The following is a 15,580-nucleotide window of genomic DNA, read 5'->3' as shown; positions in this document are numbered from 1 at the left end:
GATTCAGCCACGGGCCTTTTTTTTTCTTGAGTGGATGGTCGGGGGGCTGGAACATAATTACTAATAATTTGTAGACAGCAAATTGACTACAAAAGCCCAAACAGATATAATGTTGGACTAAAACATAATCATTTCAAACCATGCCGACATTAGTGTACGATAACTTGGGTGGGAATACTTGGAAATAGATTTCTTAAATAAAAATCACTTGGAGCTGATTTCCTGGTGTTTTTCCAGTCTTTTGTGTCCAACAATGAAAATACAAATAATTTTAAAAATTGTTCTGTTTTCTATGCTTAGAAAACTTCTGGGGGCCAAATAAATCACCCGTGGGCCAAATAAACCACCCGTGGGCCAAATAAAACCACCCGTGGGCCAAATAAAACCACCCGTGGGCCAAATAATACCACCGTGGGCAAATAAAACCACTGTGGGCCAAATAAAACCACCCGTGGGCCAAATAAAACCACCCGTGGGCCAAATAAAACCACCCGTGGGCCAAATAAAACCACCGTGGGCCAAATAAAACCACCGTGGGCCAAATAAAACCACCGTGGGCCAAATTGGGGAACCCTGCCTTATGGGATATTTGTTTGATGGACGTTTTTTGCCCATGCTCACTGTATGTGCACGTTGTCGATAAGAGGTACATAAAACAGGGTGTATAAACTGTATGTCTATAAAATAACAAAATAACATGTTGACGTTGAGTTCTCATTCATTTTCCAGATTCTTACTGGAGTTTGACAAGAAAACGTCTAAAAACAAATGTCTGTGATTACGATACTTTCATGAAAAATCAAGACACAGTATATGTTATTATTACTTTAGTCTTGTTTACACAGCAGTACTGTAGACATATGTCTATGCCTATGTCTTGATTGGGGCGGCAGGTAGCCTAGATGTTAGAGCATTGGGACAGTAATCGAAAGGTTGCTAGATTGAATCCCTAAGGTAAAGGTAAGTTTAAAATCTGTCGTTCTGCCCCTGTTAAAGACAGCTAAACCACTGTTCCTAGGCCGTCATCGTAAATAAGAATGTGTTCATAACTGACTTGCCTAAAGGAAAAATAAAATTGCTCTGCTCTGTGGTGATGTGTCCTGCAGGTGGCAGTACAGTCCCTGTGGAACATGAGGCTGGCAGTGTTTGTGAAGCCAGAGCACGAGAGTCGCATCAGCCATGTGAACACAGCCAGTGTGAAGACTGGCCTGGGGAACACACTGGGTATGATGCCAGGCCTCTACTTGGGTCGTTTATGGGTCGGCTACCCATAACACCACACCCTCCTCCTCCTTCTCTCAGAAAACCACACGGTGGCCAACTTCCAAAGACATCAGAGCATGATTAAGAGGAATGAAATGTGTTTTTAATTGCTCAGTTTAACCTTTAAAATGGATGTGTTTCCAGGAAATAAGGGTGCTGTTGGGGTCTCCTTCCTCTTCAACAGTACCTCTTTGGGGTTTGTTAACTGCCATCTGACCTCTGGCAGTGAGAAAGTAGTCAGGTATGCACAACCATTCCTATGTCCAGCTGTTTGGTACATCATTTGGGTGTTGGTTGACTGGTAGAACATTTGGCTGTTCAACACAGATGTCATCAGATTGATGTGTACGGTGTGACATGCCAGGGCTGTACAGTGTGTGAATGTTTCTACTGTATGCTCACAGCATATCTATGTGTGTCCCTAAATGTCCCTGTGCTTGTGGTCCTGTCAGGAGGAACCAGAACTTTGCCGACATCCTCAGGCTGTTGTCCCTGGGTGACCGGCAGCTCAGTGCCTTTGACGTGAGCCTGCGCTTCACACATCTCTTCTGGTGTGGAGACCTCAACTACAGACTGGACCTGGATGTACAGGTTAGACAAACCCGTCTCCTCTTTCATTGTGCCCCCAGAAAATAGATCACATGTAGCGTAACCCGGACAACGAGAATCTCCATCACCCAGAGCCTTGCCTTGCTTTCTCTTACACTGAATCTGTGTTCCTCTCATGGCTGTTCCCGTTTTACAGGACATTCTGAAACATGTGTCCAAGCGGGAGTTTGATGAGCTCATGTGTGCTGATCAGCTAACACAAGAACGACACAAGAGAAAGGCCTTTCTCAATTTCAGTGAGTAGCATCCTAGTGCTCCTCGTCCTCCTCCCAGTTGATGTCAAACTGTTTGTTTATGTGTGGGTGAAAATAGCTGTGTTATTGATTCTGCTCCGTCAATTCTCCTCTTCATTGCTTTTGTCTCAGAATCTACCCCCTCGCTCTCTTATCTCTCTCTCTCTCTCCACTTCAATTTCAATTGAAGGGCTTTATTGACATGGGAAACATATGTTTACATTGCCAAAGCAAGTGAAGTAGATAATAAACACAAGTGAAATAAACAATGCAAAATGAACAGTAAACATTACACTCAAAAAAGTTTCAAAAGAATAAAGACATTTCAAATGTCAAATGTCATATTATGTGCAAATAGTTAAAGTACAAAAGGGAAGATAAATAAACATGGGTTGTGTTTACAATGGTGTTTGTTCTTCACTGGTTGCCCTTTTCTTGTGGTAACAGGTCACAAATCTTGCCGCTGTGATGGCACACTGTGGTATCTCTCCTATCTCTCTCTCTCTCTCCTATATCTCTGTCCGTTTCTCTCTCTTTGTCCTGGTTTAAGAGGAAGAGAAGATTGTTTTTCCGCCCACCTATCGGTACGAGAGGGGGTCCAGGGACAGCTACCTGTGGCAGAAGTACAAGACCTCTGGCGTGAGTCTACCTCCCTGTGACACTCTCTGACACAACCTCTCAAAGCTACATCATGTCCCACTTCATGCTGTTGTCTGAATGACATTCAATCCGAAAGTGATGAGTAATCCACCCAAAGCATTACTTGTGAGCCTTGTGAAGCTGTCAACAAAGAAGGACATTTCATAATGCTAGCTTGGGAAGCGTTGCTATTGCAACAACTGTACCATACACCCCTAAATAGACTAAACAGAGACATATAGCTCCCTACCGGACTTCCTTTATGTGTAACCCAATGGGCTTTTATGGGGGTCACAGGGGTCACGGGGCTAATAATACCTCACAGGCTGAAATGGCTGGTAGGATTGGAGTGCAGGGTTCCCTTCGTTGTATAATTCAATTTTGAATCAATTCTATTTTCACATACCCCACATCTAACACAAACAGACTTTACATATAGTCATTACTCTGTTCTGTGTCAACAGGTGCGTGTCAATGTGCCGTCATGGTGTGACCGGATTCTGTGGAAGTCCTACTCAGAGACACATATCACCTGCAACTCCTATGGTGGGTTTAAGTTTAGGACATCTTTTTTAGGTTCATAACATTATCCTCAGACATAACAGCATTGTGGTTTAGCATTTAGACACAGCAAATTGGAAATCATAGTATTATTTCCTGTGGCATTCCAAAATGAGACATTTCGTGGCCATTTCTTTCATTGTTTTCCTGTAAAATGTGAGAGGCCCTGTTAAGGTATGATTGGCAACTCCTACGTCCTCTGGTCTGTGGTCCTCAGACGAACAGTCATTTCCTCACCGCGGCTCTGACTCCAGGGCCATGCTTTTGACTTCCATCAGCAAACACAGTATACTCACCATACACCATCACAGCCGTTAAAGGATGGTTCGTTTAGTCTATGCCACAGGTTTTGATGATAATGTCGAACAACATAGAGTACTGAAGTCATCATCAGTAACATAAGAATGCTCATTTGATGGTACACTTAGCAGCATAATGATAACGGACAGGTCTGTATCATTATGACAGGTCGGTATCATTATGACTGGGCTGTATCATTATGACAGGTTGGTATCATTATGACAGGTCGGTATCATTATGACAGGTCGGTATTATTATGACAGGTCTGTATCATTATGACAGGTCTGTATCATTATGACTGGTCTGTATCATTATGACTGGTCTGTATCATTATGACAGGTCGGTATCATTATGACAGGTCTGTATCCTTATGACAGGTCTGTATCATTATGACTGGTCTGTATCATTATGACAGGTCTGTATCATTATGACAGGTCTGTATCATTATGACTGGTCTGTATCATTATGACTGGTCTGTATCATTATGACAGGTCGGTATCATTATGACAGGTCGGTATCATTATAACAGGTCTGTATCATTATGACAGGTCTGTATCATTATGACTGGTCTGTATCATTATGACAGGTCTGTATCATTATGACAGGGCTGTATCATTATGACAGGTCTGTATCATTATGACAGGTCTGTATCATTATGACAGGTCTGTATCATTATGACAGGTCTGTATCATTATGACAGGGCTGTATCATTATGACAGGTCTGTATCATTATGACAGGTCTGTATCATTATGACTGGTCTGTATCATTATGACAGGTCGTTATCATTATGACAGGTCTGTATCATTATGACAGGGCTGTATCATTATGACTGGTCTGTATCATTATGACAGGTCGGTATCATTATGACAGGTCGGTATCATTATGACAGGTCGGTATCATTACGACAGGTCTGTATCATTATGACAGGTCTGTATCATTACGACTGGTCTGTATCATTATGACAGGTCTGTATCATTATGACAGGTCTGTATTATTATGACAGGTCTGTATCATTATGACAGGTCTGTATCATTATGACAGGTCTGTATCATTATGACAGGTCTGTATCATTATGACAGGTCTGTATCTTTATGACAGGTCTGTATCATTATGACTGGTCTGTATCATTATGACAGGTCTGTATCATTATGACAGGGCTGTATCATTATGACAGGTCTGTATCATTATGACAGGTCTGTATCATTATGACAGGTCTGTATCATTATGACAGGTCTGTATCATTATAACAGGTCTGTATCATTATGACAGGTCTGTATCATTATGACTGGTCTGTATCATTATGACAGGTCGGTATCATTATGACAGGTCTGTATCATTATGACAGGGCTGTATCATTATGACAGGTCTGTATCATTATGACAGGTCTGTATCATTATGACTGGTCTGTATCATTATGAGAGGTCTGTATCATTATGACTGGTCTGTATCATTATGACTGGTCTGTATCATTATGACAGGTCTGTATCATTATGACAGGTCTGTATCATTATGACAGGTCTGTATCATTATGACAGGTCAGTATCATTATGACTGGTCTGTATCATTATGACAGGTCTGTATCATTATGACAGGTCTGTATCATTATGACAGGTCTGTATCATTATGACTGGTCTGTATCATTATGACTGGTCTGTATCATTATGACAGGTTGGTATCATTATGACAGGTCGGTATCATTATGACAGGTCGGTATCATTACGACAGGTCTGTATCATTACGACTGGTCTGTATCATTATGACTGGTCTCTATCATTATGACAGGTCTGTATCATTATGACAGGTCTGTATCATTATGACAGGTCTGTATCATTATGACAGGTCTGTATCATTATGACAGGTCTGTATCATTATGACAGGTCTGTATCATTATGACAGGTCTGTATCATTATGACAGGTCTGTATCCTTATGACTGAGATCTCTGTGTCTGTCTCCAGGTTGTACAGATGACATGTTCACCAGTGACCACTCGCCTGTTTTCGCCACGTTCCATATAGGGGTGACATCAAAGTTCAAAACAGGTGAAGTCATTGTAGTTATTTGGGCATAATCATTTTGATTAATATACGTAATATAATATAACGTTTATGCTTGCTTGTGACCCTTTAATGCCTCCAAACAGAGCCAAGCTTGAGCATGGAGAGGGCCTGGATAGAGTTGGAGGGCATCGAGGCTATTGTGAAGACAGCCGGCAAAGCCAAGTTCTTCATTGAGTTTCACTCATCCTGCCTTGACGGTGCTTTGCCTTTCATAATATGTTCTCAGATAGTTAATCTGAAGGTCTATAATATAAGGATGTGTAAGGGCTGTTGTCCTCCTCTTCCTCGGACGAGGAGAGGAGAGAAGGATCAGTGGACCAATACGCAGCAGTAGGAAAATAAGCCATCTTTTATTGAATAGGACGGCAAAACGAAAAACAAAACACTTACAAAACTAACAAAATAAGAAAACGACGTAGACGAAATCTGAACATGAACTTTACATAACTACACGTAGAACTCACGGACAGGAACAGACTACATCAAACGAACGAACAGCCAAACAGTCCCGTATGGTACAGACATCGACGACACAGGAGACAATCACCCACAAACAAACAGTGAGAACACCCTACCTAAATATGACTCTCAATTAGAGGAAAACGCAAAACACCTGCCTCTAATTAAGAGCCATACCAGGCAACCCAAAACCAACATAGAAACAGAAAACATAGACTGCCCACCCAAAACTCACGCCCTGACCATCATACACATACAAAAACAACAGAAAACAGGTCAGGAACGTGACAGAACCCCCCCCCTCAAGGTGCAAACGCCGGGCGCACCAGCACAAAGTCCAGGGGAGGGTCTGGGTGGGCATCTGACCACGGTGGTGGCTCAGGCTCCGGACGCTGTCCCCACACCACCATAGTCACTCCCCGCTTCTGTATTCCCCTCCCAATGACCACCCTCCAACTAAAACCCCCTAAATGAACGGCCAGCACCGGGATAAGGGGCAGCACCGGGAGAAGGGGCAGCACCGGGACAAGGGGCAGCACCGGGATAAGGGCCAGCACCGGGATAAGGGGCAGCACCGGGATAAGGGGCAGCACCGGGATAAGGGGCAGCACCGGGATAAGGGGCAGCACCGGGACAAGGGGCGGCAGGTCCCGGCTGAGAGACTCTGGCAGATCCCGGCTGAGAGACTCTGGCAGATCCCGGCTGAGAGACTCTGGCAGGTCCCGGCTGAGGGACTCTGGCAGGTCCCGGCTGAGGGACTCTGGCAGGTCCCGGCTGAGGGACTCTGGCAGGTCCCGGCTGAGGGACTCTGGCAGGTCCCGGCTGAGGGACTCTGGCAGGTCCCGGCTGAGGGACTCTGGCAGGTCCCGGCTGAGGGACTCTGGCAGGTCCCGGCTGGACGGCTCTGGCAGGTCCCGGCTGGACGGCTCTGGCAGGTCCCGGCTGGACGGCTCTGGCAGGTCCCGGCTGGACGGCTCTGGCAGGTCCCGGCTGGACGGCTCTGGCAGGTCCCGGCTGGACGGCTCTGGCAGGTCCCGGCTGGACGGCTCTGGCTGGTCATGGCAGGACGGCTCTGGCTGGTCATGGCAGGACGGCTCTGGCTGGTCATGGCAGGACGGCTCTGGCTGGTCATGGCAGGACGGCTCTGGCTGGTCCTGGCTGGACGGCTCTGGCTGGTCCTGGCTGGACGGCTCTGGCTGGTCCTGGCTGGACGGCTCTGGCCCGACGGGCAGCTCAGTAGGGAGGAGACGGAGAGACAGCCTGGTGCGTGGTATAGGCACTGGCTGCGCTGGAGAGGAGGAAACAGCTGGAGAGAGAACCCGGAGAGACAGCCTGGTACGGGGGGCTGCCACCGGAGGACTGGTACATGGAGGTGGCACCGGGTATACCGGACCGTGAAGGAGGACACGTGCTCTTGAGCACCGAGCCTGCCCAACCTTACCAGGTTGAATGGTGCCCGTAGCCCTGCCAGTGCGGCAAGGTGGAATAGCCCGCACTAGGCTATGCTGGCGAACCGGAGACACCATTCGTAAGGCTGGTGCCATGTATGCCGGCCCTAGGAGACGCACTGGTGGCCAGATGCGTTGGGCCGGCTTCATGACATCCGGCTCGATGCCCAACTTAGCCCTCCCAGTGCGGCGAGGTGGAATAGCCCGCACTGGGCTAAGCACGCGTACTGGGGACACCGTGCGCTTTACCGCATAACACGGTGTCTGACCAGTACGACGCCCTCTCACTCCACGGTAAGCACGGGGAGTTGGCTCAGGTATCCTACCCGGCTTTGCCACACTCCTCGTGTGCCCCCCCCCCCCCAAGAAATTTTTGGGTCTGACTCACGGGCTCCCAACCGCGTCGCCGCGCTGCCTCCTCATACCAGCGCCTCTCAGCCTTCGCTGCTTCCAACTCCGCCTTGGGACGGCGATATTCCCCTGGCTGAGCCCAGGGTCCTTTACCGTCCAGGATCTCCTCCCAAGTCCAGGAGTCCTGGTTGCTCTGTTGAGCTTTCCCTTGCCGCTTGGTCCTAGTTTGGTGGGTGATTCTGTAAGGGCTGTTGTCCTCCTCTTCCTCGGACGAGGAGAGGAGAGAAGGATCAGTGGACCAATACGCAGCAGTAGGAAAATAAGCCATCTTTTATTGAATAGGACGGCAAAACGAAAAACAAAACACTTACAAAACTAACAAAATAAGAAAACGACGTAGACGAAATCTGAACATGAACTTTACATAACTACACGTAGAACTCACGGACAGGAACAGACTACATCAAACGAACGAACAGCCAAACAGTCCCGTATGGTACAGACATCGACGACACAGGAGACAATCACCCACAAACAAACAGTGAGAACACCCTACCTAAATATGACTCTCAATTAGAGGAAAACGCAAAACACCTGCCTCTAATTAAGAGCCATACCAGGCAACCCAAAACCAACATAGAAACAGAAAACATAGACTGCCCACCCAAAACTCACGCCCTGACCATCATACACATACAAAAACAACAGAAAACAGGTCAGGAACGTGACAGGATGTGATGAATGACTTTGTTTTCTTGCAGAGATCCGCCGTTCCATAGAGAATGACTCACAGAGCTGTGACGTGCCTTGCTTCCTGAAACTGGGCTGGTCTTCCAAGCAGCTGCCCAAGGTAAATAAATCAATCTGGAGATAGATGACCAGACCCATCCCAAAGACACATACAATGCATTAGGAAAGTATACAGACCCCTTCACTTTTTCCACATATTCGTCATAAAGCTACACACGGTACCTGATCATGACAAAGCAAAAACAGATTTTTAGACATTTTTGCTAATTTATGAACAATAAAAAACAGAAATACTTTATTTACATAAGTATTCAGACCCTTTGCTATGAGACTCGAAATTGAGCTCAGGTGCATCCTGTTTCCATTGATCATCCTTGAGATGTTTTTCATTGGTGTCCACCTGTGTTAAATTCAATTGAATCGACATGATTGGAAAGGCACACACCTGTCTATATAAAGGTCCCACAGTTGACAGTGCATGTCAGAGCAAAAACCAAGCCATGAGGTCAAAGGAATTGTCCATAGAGCTCCGAGACAGGATTGTGTCGAGGCACAGATCTGGGGAAGGGTACCAAAAAATGTCTGCAGCATTGAAGGTCCCCAAAAACACACTGGCCTCCATCATTCTTATATGAAAGAAGTTTGGAACCACCAAGACTTCCCAGAGCTGGCCGCCCGGACAAACTGAGCAATTCGGGGAGAAGGGCCTTGGTCAAGGAGGTGACCTAGAACCCGTTGGTCACTCTGACAGAGCTCCAGAGTTCCTCTGTGGAGATTGGAGAACCTCCCAGAAAGACAACCATCTCTGCAGCACTCCACCAATCAGGCCTTTATGGTAGAGTGCCCAGACGGAAGCCACTCCTCAGTAAATGGCACATGACAGCCCGCTTGGAGTTTGCCAAAGGCACCTAAAGGACTCTCAGACCATTAGAAACAAGATTCTCTGGTCTGAATGCCAAGCGTCACGTCTGGAGGAAACCTGGCACCATCCCTACAGTAAAGCATGGTGGTGGCAGCATCATGCTGTGGGGATGTTTTTCAGCAACAGGGACTGGGAGACTAGTCAGGATCGAGGGAAAGATGAACGGAGCAAAGTACAGAGAGATCCTTGATGAAAACCTGCTCCAGAGCTCTCAGGACCTCAAACTTGGGCGACGATTCACCTTCCAACAGGACAACAACCCTAAGCACATAGCCAAGACAACACAAGAGTTGCTTCGGGACAAGTCTCGGACTTGAACCCGATCGAACATCTCTGGAGAGACCTGAAAATAGCTGTGCAGCGACACTCCCCATCCAACCTGACAGAGCTTGAGAGGATCTGCAGAGAACAATGGGAGAAATTCCCCAAATACAGGTGTGATAAGCTTGTAGTATCATTCTCAAGAAGACTTGAGGCTGTAATTGCTGCCAAAGGTGCTTCAACAAAGTACTGAGTAAAGGGTATGAATACTTATGTAAATGTGATATTGCAAAAAAATTTGATTGATGAGGGGGAAAAATATATATGTTTAGAATGCACTGTAGCTAACCTTTGTGTGTGTCTACATATCATAGCTTCTCCCGATCGTCTCTGACATGGAGTACCTTCAGGATCAGCACCTCCTGCTGTGCGTCAAGTCATGTGATGGGTTTGAGTCATACGGTTGGTCATGAGTCTTTTATTTCACCTTTATTTAACTTGGCAAGTCAGTTAAGAACAAATTCTTATTTACAAGGACGGCCTACACCGGCCAAACCCTAACCAGGACGATGCTGGGCCAATTGTGCTCCGCCCTATAGGACTTCCGATCACTGCCGGTTGTGATACAGCCCGGGATTGAACCAGGATCTGTAGTGACGCCGCTAGCACTGTGATGCAGTGCCTTAGAACACTGCCCCACTCGAGAGCCCATAGGTCCTTCCCTTCATGTTCATAACCACCACCATTCACTACTTTGCCTCTCATCAGTCATTTTGCAAGAAGTCAATCAACGCCCCCTTGAAACCTATTCATTGACAAGTGTATTTTAGGCACAGATCAATGACCAGTTCACCTTTTCCAAGTCTTAATCTTAACCATTACGGGAGAAAGAAGCTTCATCCCACTTCACTGTTAATTCTACTGTTGGTCCTGTAGGTGAGTGCTGTGTGGCGCTGCGCTCCCTCATCGGTGCGGCGGAGCAGTTTGAGACGTTTCTGACCCACCGGGGCGAGGAGATGGGCTCCATACGTGGGCGGGTCAGGGTCCACGTGCCCAAGGACCGGCGAAGAACACGTGAGAAGATCTACGGTAGGTTAGCCTGCTGCCATCCTGCCAACCTCTCCTCTCTTCACTCTGCTTTCCTCTCTTCACTCTGCTCTCCTCTCTTCACTCTGCACTCCTCTCTTCACTCTGCTCTCCTCTCTTCACTCTGCTCTCCTCTCTTCACTCTGCTCTCCTCTCTTCACTCTGCTCTCCTCTCTTCCCTCTGATCTCCTCTCTTCACTCTGCTCTCCTCTCTTCACTCTGCTCTCCTCTCTTCACTCTGCTCTCCTCTCTTCACTCTGCTCTCCTCTCGTTTAGTCTCGTCACTCTGCTCTCCTCTCTTCACTCTGCTCTCCTCTCGTTTAGTCTCTTCACTCTGCTCTCCTCTCTTCACTCTGCTCTCCTCTCGTTTAGTCTCTTCACTCTGCTCTCCTCTCTTCGCTCTGCTCTCCTCTCTTCACTCTGCTTTCCTCTCTTCACTCTGCTCTCCTCTCGTTTAGTCTCTTCACTCTGCTCTCCTCTCTTCACTCTGCTCTCCTCTCTTCACTCTGCTCTCCTCTCTTCACTCTGCTCTCCTCTCTTCACTCTGCTCTCCTCTCTTCACTCTGCACTCCTCTCTTCACTCTGCTCTCCTCTCTTCACTCTGCTCTCCTCTCTTCACTCTGCTCTCCTCTCTTCACTCTGCTCTCCTCTCCTTTAGTCTCTTCACTCTGCTCTCCTCTCTTCACTCTGCTCTCCTCTCTTCGCTCTGCTCTCCTCTCTTCACTCTGCTCTCCTCTCTTCACTCTGCTCTCCTCTCGTTTAGTCTCTTCACTCTGCTCTCCTCTCTTCACTCTGCTCTCCTCTCTTCACTCTGCTCTCCTCTCATTTAGTCTCTTCACTCTGCTCTCCTCTCTTCACTCTGCTCTCCTCTCTTCACTCTCCACTCTTCTCGTTTCGTCTCCTCTCTTCACTCTGCTCGTACTATCGCTTCTCGCTGGGTTTCCATCGTGACAGTCCATGTGCCCTCTTGTTCTCCTGTGTATCTCTCAATGCTTCCTCTATTTGGCTCCTCAATGATCCACATCTTGGCTTTCTCTCTCTGGTCTGTGCCCTGGTTTCTTCTTTTTGGCTCCTCAATGATCCAAGGCTTGACTTTTTCTCTCTCTGGTCTCTGCCCTGACTTCCTCTTTTTGGCTCCTCAACGACCCCAGGCTTTCTCTCTCTCTCTGGTCTCTACCCTTACTTCCTATTTTTGGCTCCTCAACGACCCCAGGCTTTCTCTCTCTCTCTAGTCTCTACCCTTACTTCCTATTTTTGGCTCCTCAACGACCCAAGGCTTTCTCTCTCTCTCTGGTCTCTACCCTTACTTCCTATTTTTGGCTCCTCAATGACCCAAGGCTTTCTCTCTGGTCTCTGGTCTCTGCCCTGACTTCCTCTATTTGGTTCCTCAACAATCCAAGGCTTTCTCTGTCTCTGGTCTCTGCCCTGACTTCCTCTATTTGGTTCCTCAACAATCCAAGGCTTTCTCTCTCTCTGGTCTCTGCCATGGCATCCTCTTTTGGCTCCTCCCTGGCTGAGCCTGACCAGATGCGTCCTGACACATTCAAAGGATACAGTGTGAGTGGGTCCCCTTAACCCTATAGGTCAAGCCTCACACGTTGCCATGGCAACACACAAACACTGCCACCACATGCTAGTCTGGGTCTTTACCCCAGACAACACACAACACATGAAGAAGACATGAGTTATATCATGTCCAGTAATCACCTGTTGGCTTTTTCAGAGTGGTTCTGCTTCGAGAAGGACGAGAAGGGTCTGGTGAGGGGACACTTGTCTCCTCAGTCCACTCAGGCACCTATCAGCCGGTGAGGATATTTTGGAGTTTTTCAAGACGCTCACAGTGAAACTAAGATACATTGTCAACATTTGATTAAAGATGTAGTTGGTTAGTGATGGGCATATAGTTCTGGTTTACTCTCTTTATGATTTGTCCATTCATTTCAGATCCTCACCCCCTCCACCCAAGCCAGCCCCTAGCAGTTACACAAACCCCGCTTACTTCATATTTGAAGGTGTGTCTGTCCTGCGCAGGGTGGAGGAGGCTCCACCCCCTCGTAGGGACCTCCAAGTGGTCTGGGCCGGCGACTCAGCGCTGCAGCTCCCAAAGCTCTCTGGGGGGCGTGGCTATGACAGGAAGTCCGCTCGCAGGTCGGACTTCACTGAAATCGAGATTCCAGGCATCCTGCCCCACTACTCCTCCTCCAATGACCATCATCCTCCCCAGGCCAACTCCTCCTATCAGCTCTTCCCAGCAAAAAACCCATCGCCAATCCCCCCTGCCGCAAACCCCACCACCACCTCTCACTATCATGAACAGCCCATACAACCACAACCAAGCAAAAACCATGTTGTCCAGGACGCCATCCTGCCTCCCAAGTACCAGAGGAACATGTACACGGACCACTCCGCTGTCATCAGAGAGACCCCCAGGAGAGAACAGCCTAGGGTGCACCAACAGGAACGAGACAGCCCTGTAAGGAGCAGCAAACCCACCTCCCTCTACACCTATGTGTCCACCCACGTGCCCCACGTCCAGGCCTCAGCCCCCTGGGTGGCGGAGCAGCCAGTTGAACCCCTAGGGGACCACTCCCTCACAGCCCTGCAGATTGCCAAGTCACTAAGTGAGGTGGACTTCTTCCCTGTGGACCTCAGGGCTCCATCCACACCACGCCTGAGACCGGCCCAGAGGAATGACCTGGCCATGTCTACCGAGAGAGGCTACTGCTGGGAGAAAGAGGTGGGTGACTAGACACAATATGTAGAGAGTGGGACTAGTCATGGGCCAAAGGTTTTTCTTAAAGTTCACGTGATCGGGAGAAAGTCCTAGCCTCAATAATATGGCAACAGACACTTTGGTGTGGGCTCATTTTTAGAGGGATGTTTTGGGGGGGATGTCTAATGCAGGTCCTCCGTGGGGCTCCAGAGACTGTGCGGGAGCTACTCAGCACGCTGGGTCTGCAGAATTACACCCTGGGACTCAGCCTCAATGGCTGGGACGACCTGGACTACTTCAGGTGAGAGGAAGAATAATAGTCAATGGAAACTGATTATTTTGGTCTCAGTGGTCTAAGTCAGTTAGCGATACCTTTATGACCTTTGCCCTCTCCACAGTGGCATCACAGAGGAGGACCTGCGTGCAGCCGGAGTGTCAAACCCCTCGCATCGCCGGAGGATCCTGGAGAACCTACCCAGGATCTGGGATTCACTATAGACCTACTTACGTTGTTTGAGTTCTCAAACGGAAGCCGATGGACATCAGTGACAGATGCCATAATGGAATACAAGTCGCCTCTTCTCCTCGCCATCATTTTATTTACAGTAACAACGAGTTGCTTTTATGCCAACACACAAAAGACGCAATGCATGTCCCATGAAATCCTCATCTCATATCCCTTACCATTCACGTGTACACCTTCAAATGAGAGATGTGGACTCAAGTCACTGTCAAACATTTTATATCCAATTTAGATCCACATAGCTAAATATTGGCTATGCGTCTCCTCAGCAGTCACCAGAATGTAGTGTTTACTGAGCACTCACACCCATGACCTCGTCCCCTGCTCGTTCCACTCCTCTGCCGATATAGAGAACAGCACAGAGCTTGTTAAAGCACTCAATAAAGGCCATGGAGGGGGAAATATATAGCTGTACATATTTGCCAGTCCACGTTTTAACATGGCCTGTAAAGTTAATATTAAAAACTGCCTGGTTTGCTGTCTGATGGTAGCATTATGTTGTAACCAGGGTGTAGTTGATCTTAGTGATAAGAGGAGAATCCATTGGGAGGAATTAGTGAACCCTGGGCTAGTTTATTTACATTCTGTCCATTACTCCTACATTGTATATCCTGTTTCTCTATCTGGTTATCTCTCTCTTAGACCATAACTCTTGTGTGCTCTTCAAGGGCCACACACCCATTTAACATGTGTTTCTGTGCACTGTACCATATTTTATTTTACTGCCTTTTCAAACAGAATTGTATAAATCGAACTGTTGACTGAGTGACAGATAGTGTGGGTTCTTGGACATTGCTATTGTGTGAACGTTCGAGGGCGTTAAACCTGTTCTTGATGCCTGTGGTTCTTTGTCAGCGGTGCCACTTATCTGTGGATCTTGACACTTTACAACTTTATCCTCTGAAGGTTGTTGAAGGAAGTTCATGAGTTTTACATGTATATTACATTCATTCAACCCAATGGGAGACGATATGAAAAAAACAATATTGTGACAACATTATGAAATGGACTGTACATATTCATCAGGACATTGGGGACCGTGCAAAACAAATGAGATCGAGCATTGGGAGGTTTGATATCACAGACTGCACTATGGCATCATGTTTGCTGGTACAAACATCCACCGGTGGGAAAGCCAATCCAGAAGACCACACCTTGATATAATCGTTACGCTAGAAAGCTAGGTATAAGCACAATTACATTCCAATCATAGACTTGACCGAAACACAATTGAATAACTCCCATCACTCACTGAAATTGCAAAATCATCACAGGTTTAGTAATCATTTATGACTGTTTAATTTGCTTATCGTAACTTTTCTCAAAGTCTTTCTTCATTCACCATCTTCTCGTTTAGACTTGAAGCAAAACTTCCTGTGTCTGTTTTCACACTATATCGTCAC

At 47.2% G+C, this 15,580-nt stretch overlaps 1 protein-coding gene across 1 annotated transcript in view; it reads left to right on the top strand.

Moving 5' to 3' along the window:
• The window catches only part of LOC129827695 (phosphatidylinositol 3,4,5-trisphosphate 5-phosphatase 2B-like), a gene marked incomplete in the record, with an annotated part of 29,802 nt that extends 14,859 nt beyond the window's left edge, over nucleotides 1–14,943 (top strand). Inside the window, 15 exon segments of the mRNA XM_055888770.1 lie at nucleotides 1,107–1,224; nucleotides 1,408–1,504; nucleotides 1,716–1,854; nucleotides 2,009–2,108; nucleotides 2,656–2,744; nucleotides 3,209–3,290; nucleotides 5,563–5,646; nucleotides 5,748–5,861; nucleotides 8,684–8,772; nucleotides 10,230–10,317; nucleotides 10,792–10,944; nucleotides 12,665–12,746; nucleotides 12,886–13,678; nucleotides 13,846–13,955; nucleotides 14,053–14,943. Coding sequence (XP_055744745.1) covers nucleotides 1,107–1,224; nucleotides 1,408–1,504; nucleotides 1,716–1,854; nucleotides 2,009–2,108; nucleotides 2,656–2,744; nucleotides 3,209–3,290; nucleotides 5,563–5,646; nucleotides 5,748–5,861; nucleotides 8,684–8,772; nucleotides 10,230–10,317; nucleotides 10,792–10,944; nucleotides 12,665–12,746; nucleotides 12,886–13,678; nucleotides 13,846–13,955; nucleotides 14,053–14,152 — 2,238 coding nt within the window.
• Between the last annotated feature and the right edge of the window lie 637 nt (nucleotides 14,944–15,580).

The sequence above is a fragment of the Salvelinus fontinalis genome, chromosome 29, assembly GCF_029448725.1.
Source record: "Salvelinus fontinalis isolate EN_2023a chromosome 29, ASM2944872v1, whole genome shotgun sequence".
NCBI classification, from domain to species: Eukaryota; Metazoa; Chordata; class Actinopteri; order Salmoniformes; family Salmonidae; genus Salvelinus; species Salvelinus fontinalis.
Note: the sequence above shows the minus strand (reverse complement) of the source record. Positions and strands in the feature narration are given on the sequence as shown.